The following is a 14,322-nucleotide window of genomic DNA, read 5'->3' as shown; positions in this document are numbered from 1 at the left end:
CGCTTTACCATTGGGCCATGTACACCACCACAACCCCCACCCCGATCACCATACAGAAAGAAAGAAAGAAATGTTTTATTTAACAACACAATGGCGTCAGACACATGGTTAAGGAGCACACAGATTTTGAGAGGAAACCCGCTGTTGCTACTACATGGGCTACTCTTTCCAATTAGCAGCAAGTGATCATTTATTTGCGCTTCCCACAGGCAGGATAGCACAAACCATGGCCTTTGTTGAACCAGTTATGGATCACTGGTCGGTGCAAGTGGTTTACACCTACTCATTGAGCCTTGCGGAGCACTCACTCAGGGTTCGAGTCGGTATCTGGATTAAAAATCCCATGCCTCGACTGGGATCCAAACTCAATACCTACCACTCTGTAGACCGATGGCAACCGAGGCCAGTACAGATGCAGCTATTTATTCATGCAACAAATTAACAAATTATGTACACTGCCAGTTCTTTAGCTGTTTATAACAGGGTGCTGAAAGCCCTCAATTGCCACTTATAAAAATTGATCTTCAGAAGTTATAACATTTCCTGCTAGTTGGTTCATTAACTGAAACTAAATGTAAAGTATTTAATATTGACCTCATTTCCAGACTTCAAAGAAAGCGAAAACACTGACTACATGATGGTGAACCCGAGGCAAGTCTACTTCCTTTAATAACCAATACCACAGGATACACATCATTAACTTAATGTCAACCATTAGTAGCAGGCATATCAAGCACCGGTTCAAAACAGATGACAAAACATTTCAAAATAAGTTAACATTTGAAAAGTGGTTTATGTAATTGTCAATATTTTTCATCTATTTTGACAAATTGCTATTGTGTTACAATATTCATGAATAAAAGAACTGTCTGCACTTTAATGCAATGCCTGTAATGGTATAAATAAATCTGTTTTATGTCCATTTCCCTTATTAAACTGCCAATTAGGTACACAGGTGTTGTAATGCTCTCAACTTACTGATGATATTCCCTGACTGCCAATTAGGTACACACGTGTTGTAAAGCTCTCAACTTACTGATGATATTCCCCGACTGTCAATTAGGTACACACGTGTTGTAATGCTCTCAACTTACTGATGATATTCCCCAACTGTCAATTAGGTACACACGTGTTGTAATGCTCTCAACTTACTGATGATATTCCCCAACTGTCAATTAGGTACACACGTGTTGTAATGCTCTCAACTTACTGATGTTATTCCCTGACTGCCAATTAGGTACACACGTGTTGTAATGCTCTCAACTTACTGATGTTATTCCCTGACTGCCAATTAGGTACACACGTGTTGTAATGCTCTCAACTTACTGATGTTATTCCCTGACTGTCAATTAGGTACACACGTGTTGTAATGCTCTCAACTTACTGATGATATTCCCCGACTGTCAATTAGGTACACACGTGTTGTAATGCTCTCAACTTACTGATGATATTCCCCGCCTGCCAATTAGGTACACACGTGTTGTAATGCTCTCAACTTACTGATGTTATTCCCTGCCTGCCAATTAGGTACACACGTGTTGTAATGCTCTCAACTTACTGATGTTATTCCCTGCCTGCCAATTAGGTACACACGTGTTGTAATGCTCTCAACTTACTGATGATATTCCCCGACTGCCAATTAGGTACACACGTGTTGTAATGCTCTCAACTTACTGATGATATTCCCCGCCTGCCAATTAGGTACACACGTGTTGTAATGCTCTCAACTTACTGATGATATTCCCCGCCTGCCAATTAGGTACACACGTGTTGTAATGCTCTCAACTTACTGATGATATTCCCCGCCTGCCAATTAGGTACACACGTGTTGTAATGCTCTCAACTTACTGATGATATTCCCCGACTGCCAATTAGGTACACACGTGTTGTAATGCTCTCAACTTACTGATGTTATTCCCCGACTGCCAATTAGGTACACACGTGTTGTAATGCTCTCAACTTACTGATGATATTCCCTGCCTGCCAATTAGGTACACACGTGTTGTAATGCTCTCAACTTACTGATGTTATTCCCTGCCTGTCAATTACGTGTTGTAATGCTCTCAATTACTGTCAATTAGGTACACACGTGTTGTAATGCTCTCAACTTACTGATGATATTCCCTGCCTGTCAATTAGGTACACACGTGTTGTAATGCTCTCAACTTACTGATGATATTCCCTGCCTGTCAATTAGGTACACACGTGTTGTAATGCTCTCAACTTACTGATGATATTCCCTGCCTGTCAATTAGGTACACACGTGTTGTAATGCTCTCAACTTACTGATGATATTCCCTGCCTGTCAATTAGGTACACACGTGTTGTAATGCTCTCAACTTACTGATGATATTCCCTGCCTGTCAATTAGGTACACACGTGTTGTAATGCTCTCAACTTACTGATGATATTCCCTGCCTTGTAAAGTTAACATGACAAGGAAGTCTAATTACCCTCATTATAGTTCCCTTATTTTATTGGATATTCAAGAACTTTCTGTAGCATTCAATGCCATTCATTTAAACAAAAACAATTGTTTTGTTTATTGACACCACTAGAGCACATTGATTTATTAATCATCAGCTATTAGATGTCAACCGTTTGGGTTATTTTGACGTCTTACAGAGGAAACCCGCTATATTTTCCATTAGTAGCAAGGAATCTTTTATATGCACTATCAGAGACACGGTAGCACATACCACTGCCTTTGATATACCAGTTGTGGTGCATTGGCTGGAATTAGAAATAATTCATTTAAACAAATCAAGAAATAGGTTACCGCAAAATATATGGAGATGGCCATCTTTATACCAAGTTGACCAATTCCATTTCTTATCTGGTATCAAAATAAAAATATTAAAGGTTGGGGAGGGGAGTAATATAAGAATATCTGCATAGAACACAAGTAAAATCCCAAACTATTAATAACATCCAGTTGCCTTTTTAAAAAATAACTTATTTTGACTAACAAAATTATCTTTAATGTCTTTTTTATCACTAGTAAAAACACTAAACCAGAACAAACAAAAATAAAAATCTTTAAAAGATATTTTGAGTTCTATAATGAAAGAAAAAAACAACGTTTGGCTACCACGTTACAGGATACTTTATCTAACCTCATTAGCTTATCTACTATACAAGTCACTGTGAAAGATGAAAATGAAAGTTGGCCTGGGTTTCCCCATTAATAACCACTGACAATGGCTACTTGAGTGAATCGTTTGTCTGAACAGACCCTGGCTTCGAGTGTTGACTTTACTCAGCTGGAGCCATGTATGCTAACAGGCCTGGTAAAATAACACATGGTCATACAGGACCAATACAAGCTGAACAAACACTCAGTCTGTTGAGATTTGGTGACCTTAGCATGCATAACAGGAATATATAACAGAAAAATAAATATTCAGGAAATGTCTTCAAATTATAAACATGAAAAATAGGTGCGGACAGTTCTAAGATAAACATTACAGGTCTTGGCGTAGTAATGTTTCCAGTGGCTGCTCAAGACGGTAAAATCTAGCTGAAGATTAAAAGGTGAACTTTGTAATAAAATTGCGAACTATGAGCAATATGGGATACATTTATTTTACTGTATACTTTGTATTCCTTATAATGAGTAAAACATTTTATTCCTACTTTTGCTTCCACAAAAGTGCTGCAAAGCATCTTACAAGCATTCCACATTTTGCCTCAAAACAAGGATTACTGATATTCTGTTATTTCTTTTACATTCGTTGGGGTATGAAAATAAATATCTTTAAACTGTGAATAACACTTTCTGAGCTGTATCCTGCTGTCACGAACAACACATATCACACATTTATCAACTACCTGGAAGCACCATACACAATAATTTTACAAAAAGACCTATCATAATCACAGACTGTACTCAACCACTAAGTTCCATCCTGAGGGAGTGGTGTGGAGGAGTGATAGGGAGCAAAAATGATAGCTCCCACTAAACCCAGGATTTTTTGCCAAGTTCCTATGTAAGATGAGCTTGGGATAATTAGTACAAGTAAATAATTTTTAGAATATTTTTTAGGCCACTGAATGATGTGATACACCACTGTTAAATTAATTTATTAGAACATACATAATTAATGACCCAAAAGGATCCGCTAGATTCATATACATAATTCAATATATGTATTGGGAATTTTTAACATAGAAATTGGGAATTTTCAGAGCCAGTTTCTTTTGGAAACAGGCCTATGTTCAGACCCACAGAAAGCTTTGATAAATCTTTGATATCATTCTAGTTCCGTGGATATATCTGCCCAAGACAGTTCCACACACCTCAGAAAATTGCGAGATAATCATTTTGTTTCTGTGTCAAGCCATGCAAGTCAAATGTTGCAAATAACCCAATTTTCATTTTCGCAGATTAAATTTAGGACATCATTTACATAAATTACATGGACATGATGGTAATGCAAAAAAAAAAAACAAGAAAAGAAAAGAAAAAAAGATGGATTCCTAATTTGTTTCCTTTAATTCCCACAGGACTGGTTTCATCACCAGATGACTGTGACGCTAAATCTACTCACTTGTTTTCCATGGAGAACTCCTTAACCTCCTCCAGGACAGAGTTACCGTTCCTGACGTTGATTTCCCACAGGTGGAGAGTATTGTCACTACACAAGCTGATGAGGCGGCCCTGCAGAGAGAGACGAACAGGTCAGTTTGTTATGTCAACCACACTTAACCAGCTTTCAACAATGCCAGACAAGGCTCTGTAACAATTGCAGAATCAATCATTACAGCTGAAGGAGTGCTCCCAGAATTAAATCATGGCTTGTCACTCCTTAATGTGACAGACCTAATGCCATTCTTCTCAAATCTTCTCAAATGTTATAAAGTCTTCTGTGACCTAACTTAGATTTTAACACACAATCAAGCTGTAACACAGAATCAAGCTGTAACTGAACATAGATTTTAACACACAATCAAGCTGTAACACACAATCAAGCTGTAACACAGAATCAAGCTGTAACTGAACATAGATTTTAACACAGAATCAAGCTGTAACTGAACATAGATTTTAACACAGAATCAAGCTGTAACACAGAATCAAGCTGTAACTGAACAGATTTTAACACAGAATCAAGCTGTAACTGAACATAGATTTTAACACAGAATCAAGCTGTAACTGAACATAGATTTTAACACAGAATTAAGCTGTAACACAGAATCAAGCTGTAACTGAACATAGATTTTAAAACAGAATCAAGCTGTAACTGAACAGATTTTAACACACAATCAAGCTGTAACCGAACATAGATTTTAACACAGAATCAAGCTGTAACCGAACATAGATTTTAACACAGAATCAAGCTGTAACCGAACATAGATTTTAACACAGAATCAAGCTGTAACTGAACAAAGATTTTAACACAGAATCAAGCTGTAACTGAACATAGATTTTAACACAGAATCAAGCTGTAACTGAACATAGATTTTAACACACAATCAAGCTGTAACCGAACATAGATTTTAACACAGAATCAAGCTGTAACTGAACACAGATTTTAACACAGAATCAAGCTGTAACTGAACATAGACTTTAACACACAATCAAGCTGTAACTGAACACAGATTTTAACAGCATCACTCTGTTCATATTTTGTTATTTTGTACATAAACAGCTCAAACTTAATTTGTTACCTAATTCCATTCTTCTGAAATCTTTTAAAGTCTTTTTATCAGAACTTAGATTTTAACACAGAATCAGTCTGTTCACATTTTATTATTATCGTACAAACCCGGCTCCAACATAAGAATTGTTACCTAAGGCAATTCTTAAATGTTTTTACTATAGGCAAAATTCTCAGACAGCAAGTTTGAATCTGCTATCAGCAATTTTAAAATAGTAACCTTTGCAACAAATATAAAAACCAAATATTACCCCTTCAACCGATAGCAAAAGTTATTGCCCAGTGGCAAAAAAACCTGGCATCGGTAAAATCCCTGTTCTAAGGCAATTCATATCGCAATGACGACAATTGCCTTCAGTGCCATCTTTAAGTTCGAGCCCTGTATATATGTACTCTAATGTACAACAAAGATAAGCTGTTATAGCTTTGGGGGGGGGGGGGGGGGGGGGTAAAAAGGTTAAAGTTTAAAATTCAAATTAATGTTTTATACCTTAGCATTCAGATTGTGCATCAAGATGACAAGCCTGTTTGTTCTGTGTTGCTTAGCTTAGCTTAATTCTTTTAACATGCTTATATATCACTAAGGTTAGCCAGGGGTCTGAACTGGGACAGAAATTTTTTAAAGGACAATTTAGAATATTACAGCTGAATAAAAATGAGGAATTTAATTATTTTGAGTGCGCATCCAAATAAAATGTGTAGCCTATAATCTAATATCTGGACTACCGTATTTTCCCATGTATTATGCACACTTTTTTTCCAGAAAATTAAGAGTCAAATGGAACATGAGCAAAGCATAAAACAAAGAGCTATTGTTGAAGTCATTAACTATATGGAAAACTAACTGTTCAATATGCAAAAGATAAAATAGCAAAAGACAGATTTTTAGAGATCAACTTAAAAGGTTTCAGGTCAGCTCATTTTGTCCAAATATCTATTTTGTTTTTGCCAAAATTTGAGGATTTCTTCTAGCACTACGCCTATGGCAAAAGTGCCAGATCCCTTTAAATAGCGAGGTTTGCACATACATAAAATTGTACTAAAATGCTGTACCAACCTGTTCTGACAGAAAGAATAGCTGCACCACCGAAACATCTTGTATGTGCTGGTTCGACAGTTGGACGCCAGGTGCTCCTACACTGGACTAACGTCAAGGAAATACACACTTTTAATTACCATAATTCAATTTCTTCTGGCTTCTCTCTTTAATGTACATGTACATCAAGATTATGCATATGAAACACTGTAATACAAACAACTGTAATACAAACAAGGACAGTAACATAGTAAACTACTATGACAAACATTGTTCTACAAATACTACAGGAAAAGAAATAGCAATAAAACAATGTTCTACAGTGTTTGCAAAAATATATCCAAGCAATATTTTAGGGTTTCCAACATTCCATGTTTTAGTGTTTGTAATGTCACAACTATGTTATGCAAAATTATAATATTCAAAACAGTTGTATATTTATTTACTTTACACATAAAATAGCTCCATTCTTAATAGCCTTATGATTTATGGATGCTGATTACAAAAGTCAACATTTAGTAGACTTTCTGTTGTGCACAATCAGCAGGTTTAATCCAAAGCCTATACAGTTATTTCAATGCTTGCTGCAATTCTGCCTACAAATAAAATTCTGCCAGACCTATTTTTAGCCCTGAATTATTATATCCCCCACCCCCCATTTTTAGATCAATGCTGCAATTTTTACAACCATAATTTATTCTTGTGTTTTTTCTTTTTCTTTATAAATCAATGCAGTAACACAAATATCAAGCATAAACACTGCATCAGGGGACTGACTAACACAAATATCAAGCATAAACACTGCATCAGGGGACTGACTAACACAAATATCAAGCATAAACACTGCATCAGGGGACTGACTAACACAAATATCAAGCATAAACACTGCATCAGGGGACTGACTAACACAAACCAGGTTTACAACATGCCCTAAAAAGCTACAAAACATTTATTTATAAGCACAGAGACTGGTCTAACCAGGCAGTAAAAAATAAGCCTATAAATTTTGTACTGACAAACACGATGTTAGCAAAACACTATCTAATAATAAATACTAGTATAAAACATGGCCTGCAGTAAAGTTTTATATTTAAGAAATGCCATCTATTTCTGTTGCCTAATTGACAATCAGTGGCGAATTTTGAAGAGGAATTGAAAATCAATAAAGACAATCTCTCCTGTGGGCCAGGGACTAAGAGCAGCTTAGAAAGCCGGAGGTTATTACCAAAGATTGTCACACTTGCCAGTAACACCTAGCACTCAATGTAGAACATGACATTAACTATATTGGACTTTCTCAAATTTCCCATTTAAAAGCATTGATCTTGGCTTCGGAGGTACCTAACCTTTTTCCGTTTCTGACGATATGCATTGTGAGCGACTACACCAAGGGGGATTTGTCAAAATCAGAAATTTAAGCAGGAGGTTACATGGCTAGCTCCGACGATATGCATTGTGAGCGACTACACCAAGGAGGATTTGTCAAAATCAGAAATTTAAGCAGGAGGTTACATGGCTAGCTCCGACGATATGCATTGTGAGCGACTACACCAAGGAGGATTTGTCATATTTAAAAAGAACAGCAAATGAATTTTGAAAATGGCAAACATCCATAGTTGAATTCTAACTGCCTTGTCAAATGTATTCTGTTGTCCATTAAATTGAATTTGTTTTACCATAACCTAACAGATCACAACAGACATGCATGCGGTTATGCATAAGGTCGCCTCGACTGGCAAACAAACTTTCTAATATGGGGGGGGGGGGGGGCAGGGTTCAACAAACCCACCATCCCTCCGTCCTGCCTAGTGCATATTTGGTCTGGGCTAGTGGACATTACCAACTATATACATTACTATAATACACTAGCCAAAGCTTCTGTGAGGACTGGTGACTTTCTTAAACATTTGTCAAACACTGGCAGGGGAGAGGTTGAATCATGTTCTGCCAGAAAATTCTTTTTAAAAATTGTTTGCTTTGAGAAGGGCATTTCAACCCCAAAACCCCACCACCACACACATGCCTGACATAAGTGGCTAAACACATGAGTAACAAAAAAAAACACATTTCTAACACTATTGATTCCATTAAGAAATGAAGTACACTGGCAAGTTGTAATCAATGGTATTAAAAAAAAAAAAAACCTAATACTTTTATCCAAAAAATGCAATCTCCACATAAGAGTGCATCTGATACGCACAATAATTAACCTAGTTACGGACCATGGCTGCTACACATTGCTCAGATAAAGCAACACTGTACCCTACATTGTAGGCCTGACTCATGAAATTCCCACATGAGTACACTTTAAGCCCCTGTATATATACAGTAGTCTCAGACAGACAACCATCCACAATGGCCAGCTGCAATCCCTCAATGAAATCCTGCATGCATCACTGCACATTCCATTCAGCAGGTATGTGCAAACAGACAGGGCCACTTCTAGCAGCAGTGTACCTGCGGCCTGCCCCTTTGATGTGTACAACAGTACAAAGAGAATGCAAGGTGTGAACAGGTGTTACTACTGGTACTATTAGCACTGCAGTCCCAGTCCAGAATTATCACACCTGGCAGTAAAAAGCTTGGCGAGGCAAACACAAGGGCCAGCCATGTGTGACCTGGCAAGTAAATTACTAAATACAGTTTACACCCCCCCAGCTAAGTAACTGCATTGTTTAATCTGTTCTGACAAGGCCAGACCAGTTATGTCAGGAAGTATGTCTCAGGAATGTGCCTGGAGTACAGTGGTGCTAGCCCTACATTCATGGACCTCAATAGAAATGGTTAGGTCATAATATTGACCACCATCCCCCACTCTAAACTAGAGCGGTAACAATACATCGACAGTATCTTATTGTGATACGATCGACACAATACGATACATCGAGTCAGGACACCTGTATTGCGATACGAAGGTCACGATATGATACATCAATTCAGGACAAATGTTTCACGATACAATACGATATATTCATATAATAATTTGTTAAAAAAAAAAGTAAAGCCGAAATTTACGAACACGCACAGTGGAGCAATGAAAACTTAATTTCAACATTCAGTTGCTACAATTCCACAACATTTGAGATGATAATAAAACTATCCTGTAATACAGCTTGTGTCATGTCTTAAATTTTGATTAAGGTTATCATGTTTTATAAACTTGAACTGAAGAATTTAATTAATGATTGATATGACACGTTTGACAGAGACAGCGTTTTTTATCATCATAACCCCGACTCCAAATCTAAAGCATGATCAACTATAGCTTGAACACATAAGAAGAGATATGACAAGTATATCGTGACCCAAGTATGGGGATACGTATCGTGACCTCCCATATCATTACAGCTGAAACCATTTATGGATCATACAAAACCATATCCAGGTAACCTAAACAAAAATACTTATGTCACCTGTCATGACCACGTAAATTGTGTCCTAAATTTAATGTGCAAACAAAAGGGTTATTTTCAGAAGTTGGTAACATGTTTATCAATTATAATTAGCAGAAACCTCTTTTTCAAGACAATTCGTATTGCAGTTATCGCAATTGCCATCAGTGTCATCATTAACTATGAGCATTGTTGACGTATTACAACAGATGCAACTTTTAAAAACATATTATTCAAAGCAAAAGGATACACTTTAACAACTCCAGACTTCGTTCCAAACGCCAACAGATTCAGCTTGGGGTCGTGAGCCAATGCACTGGGCTTGCTGGGGAATCCATGATCGACACACTGAAAAATAAAGTTGATTTTGATGTTTATGTCTGTCAGCGATGTTTGAAACATTAGGACCATGACCACCCCACATTAATCATTTTACATCAACACTAGTTCATATTAAAAAAAAATGGAATATTTCCTTTGGCATTTAATTTGCAAAAAAGTGTTATAATTGTTTCTTTAAAGATTACCCATACATTCTTTAGCTCACACACATTTGGAATAAGGAATAAAAAAACCCATATGCAACAGTGTGACAGACTGACACCCATACTATACATTAGAGCTGGGTGGTATACCATAAATACTGTTCAGTGTTGGTATAATGTCAATACCAATTTACTATACCGATCAAATAACAAAATACTGAAATTTTGGTATTGAAAAATGTGTTATGCCATTTAGTAAAGCACTAACAATATATCGAACACAAAATAGCTGAAAAGAAGAGAGATGAGGGCCGTGTGTACGGCATTAAATTTTATTTAGATAAAATTAGACTTAACTCTGGGTATACTAAAAACACTGCTCTGTATCATATCAATACCATACTGATACTGAGGTAAATCACCCCAAAAATACTGATACTGAAATTTCAATACCACCCAGCTCTACTCTAGATACATTGTAGCTACGGTCAATATTTTTTATTGTAAAGCTAATAAAATTGGTTTTGTTTAAAAAAAGAAAAAAAAAGTTTAATGACATTAGAGCACATTGATTAATAAATCTTAAGCTAAATTGGATTTCAAACATTTGCTAATTGTAAGAAAACCCACTATATTTTTGCATTAGCAGCTATGGATCATTTCATATGTACTTTCCCACAGCCAGGACAGCACACACCATGGCCGATGACATACCAGACATGGGACACTGATTGGGATGAGAGAGAAGGAAAAACTAATCAAAGAATGGATCCGAGGAGGTTCGATCCTCTGACTGAAACACCCCGAGAGCAAGCACTTTAAAAAAAAGCTTAAATCTGGTAAAAAGCAATGCAAAAAGATCACAGTTAATTATAAATAGCTAGTTTGGAAAGTGCACTTCGAGTTCAACTTGTGGCATGATAAAAACTTCACCTCAGGATGTACGCTTTATTGCACTGAAAGTAGGTCAATCTTACAAAATGTAATTTGCTGTACCAACATATATATGTGTATATACACACATAACTTGTGGTATACATCGACAGTGTGTTACTACATAAGACCGTTATGAGTTCAACCCATATCCCCCTTTCAATGGTTAGGGTAGTTTTAGGGATATGATTAGTCTTTAGAGCATTTGATATAGACGTGTACAGGTCGAATTCTTTCCACAAGACCAACAAAGTCCATTAGATGTTTAATTGGTCCACCTGAAAATAATTTTATTTGAAAAGTACTTTACAAACCAGGTTATAAGAACTAGTAAACCACTAGTCATGACACACAACTAAATTATATGTCAAATTTAAAGTGTTTCACCATTAGAGCATATTAATTAATCATCAGCTATTGGATGATGATCATTTGCCAATTTTGATACTTGGTCTTCACAGGAACCCAATACTTTTTTCATTTGCAGCAATGAATCATTTATATACATGCACATTTCCGCACACAGGACAGCATAATATACCACTGGGATCATATGGCCTTTGATATACCAGTCAATGGGCGCTGGTTGGGATGGGGAAAAGCCATTCAGAGAATTGGTCCACTGTTGGGGGTTGATCCTATGATCCAGCATCTCCCGTGAGTGATTTATATCCCACCACATGCTAATCAAATGCATGTCCAAATCCAAACTATTTATGTGTCTATATCCATTTAAGGAACACATCAATCCGGGCAGTAGAAAATACTGGGTTTCCTCAATTTTTTAAATCCAATAACCATCGACTACAAATGTTTTTCTAATGGCTACAAAAGCGGGATTTAACTCGGTCAGTAAAGAACTCGCCTGATGCGCTTGCACTGCAGGTTCAAATGACTTCGGTGGACCCATTCTCAGTACTAACCAGTACCCCACATGGTATATCAAAGGATGGCCATGAGTTCGACCTGTACACACACACACACACCCCCCCCCCCCTTCAATGATTAAAGTTGAACTCTATCCAAAGGATGCATTATGTGCTGTCCTGTTTGTGGGAAATGGCATATAAAAGATCCCTTGCTGCTAATTCTGAAATGTAGTATTTTAAAAAATTACCAAATGATTGACATCAAACAGCCAATAATTAAATCAATGTGCTCTAAATAAAATAAACTTTAACTTTATGGCTTCAAACTAGTTTATATATATAAGGTATAATTAGTCAAAACTCATGTCATAAAACGTTAACAGTGGAATATCAGACTAGTCAGCCGTTTCAATAAGATAGGGCTTGGGGACAATTCATTTTTATGTAATTCTTAGTCAATATTTAAAGGTTGAACCAACTGTTAGGTTAACAGCTGTGCAAGGCTGCTTTTAAAATTTCTATTTAGAGAAAAGCAGTTCCGACTGGGACAAAAAAACTTGCTGCCAAGCAGTCTTGTTTTCAATGAATGACTCATGTATCTGTCACCAAATTCAACATGGCCGTTTCCTTTAAAGTACAAAATAAACATTTACAAAGTGCTTACCCTTTTGTAACCAAACAGCTCCTTCTTTAGCTTGCCCCGGTCCTCGCCTTCTTTTGGGGGGTGCTTTTTGAAAAACTTGAACATTCTCTCAGTCTATTCCCCTGCAACAAACCGACAAGACGACCGTCGACGTAATGCAACTCTCGTGTGTGTGAGGAACAAATTACACTTTCTCTACCCGTGGCATCTGCAGGTGCTTTTCGCTTGATGGTATGCACAGACAGACAGAAATCCGCCAATTAATCCAAGTCCGAAACGCGTCAATACTTATCCCGAAAGAGACGCACGGTGTTAATATTTGTCAAAACAATGTGCCACCAAATCGCCTAATTACAACACAAGCGTACCTAACCATTCGAACCGCGCTCAAGAATTGGAACGGGAGCAAGTGGTCATTTAGTATTCATGCGCAGACATACACATTCATTATGGCTTACGTATTATAATTTATCTACGTAACCACATATTCCAAATATATTTTATTAAAATTCATACACGTACGTACAACTGATTTTTGTTTGCTAAAAATAAGATACAGTAATATTTAAGAGGAACTATTTCGCGAGGCGCAATGTTGTACCTGGCCTCGTCACAATACTTAAAGGGCCACTTTATGTGCGTAAAGCTCCGACACACCGCTTGTGACGTCATGTGTAAATGTTTGGAAGAACAAAAGGGAGCCAGAACAAAGGTGAAGCTGCTTTGCACACAACAAGATATCGAGCCCAGCTAAGTGAAAGAAATACACGATCAGATCGACGGGGCTGACATTGTGTAATAAACTGTTACAATAATATAAACATGAAAGCTTGGTAGTTTTATTAAATAGGCTAAGTAATGTTATGTCTATAATAATTAAGGAAAATATGACGCCATCTGGGGCCACGTCTCCATTATATTATATTTTCATTTATTTATTTACCTTTTTTTAAATTTAAATTTTGTTTTTGTACACTTTTACAATAAATAATATTGAAAAATAAATATTACATCATTGTAACATAATGTAATATTTTATTTACAAGTTAACGTCAAAGTAACGAAATTGATTTTGTTTGATGTGCTGTGTTACAAATTAAAACTATAATATGTAATACTTTGAATTCACTATAAGTTAAAACAATGTTGTAATATAACAGCTTGTATATTACTTTGTATTGCTAATTAAAACATTTAATAGTCTGAACGACAAAAAGGTTATCACAATCAAAATATCAAGAAGCACTATCAATGTATCATGCAATTTGTTAAGTACTGACTGACTCAGCCATTCTTACACCCTGGCC

The 14,322-nt window shown here is 36.6% G+C and overlaps 1 protein-coding gene across 3 annotated transcripts in view; it reads right to left on the bottom strand.

Moving 5' to 3' along the window:
* The window catches only part of LOC121380101 (lethal(2) giant larvae protein homolog 1-like), a 38,011-nt gene extending 24,583 nt beyond the window's left edge, over window positions 1-13,428 (bottom strand). For all 3 annotated transcript variants that reach the window (XM_041508855.1, XM_041508856.1, XM_041508857.1), the window contains exons 1-4: window positions 13,037-13,428; window positions 10,336-10,433; window positions 6,715-6,796; window positions 4,551-4,660 (exon numbers count right to left, since the gene is read on the bottom strand). In XM_041508855.1, the coding sequence (XP_041364789.1) occupies window positions 4,551-4,660; window positions 6,715-6,796; window positions 10,336-10,433; window positions 13,037-13,120 (374 nt within the window). In that variant the 5' untranslated portion in view covers window positions 13,121-13,428. The remainder of the gene's footprint in view (window positions 1-4,550; window positions 4,661-6,714; window positions 6,797-10,335; window positions 10,434-13,036) is intronic.
* Window positions 13,429-14,322: the final 894 nt, after the last annotated feature.

Source organism: Gigantopelta aegis, chromosome 8 (assembly GCF_016097555.1).
Source record: "Gigantopelta aegis isolate Gae_Host chromosome 8, Gae_host_genome, whole genome shotgun sequence".
NCBI lineage: Eukaryota > Metazoa > Mollusca > Gastropoda > Neomphalida > Peltospiridae > Gigantopelta > Gigantopelta aegis.
Note: the sequence above shows the minus strand (reverse complement) of the source record. Positions and strands in the feature narration are given on the sequence as shown.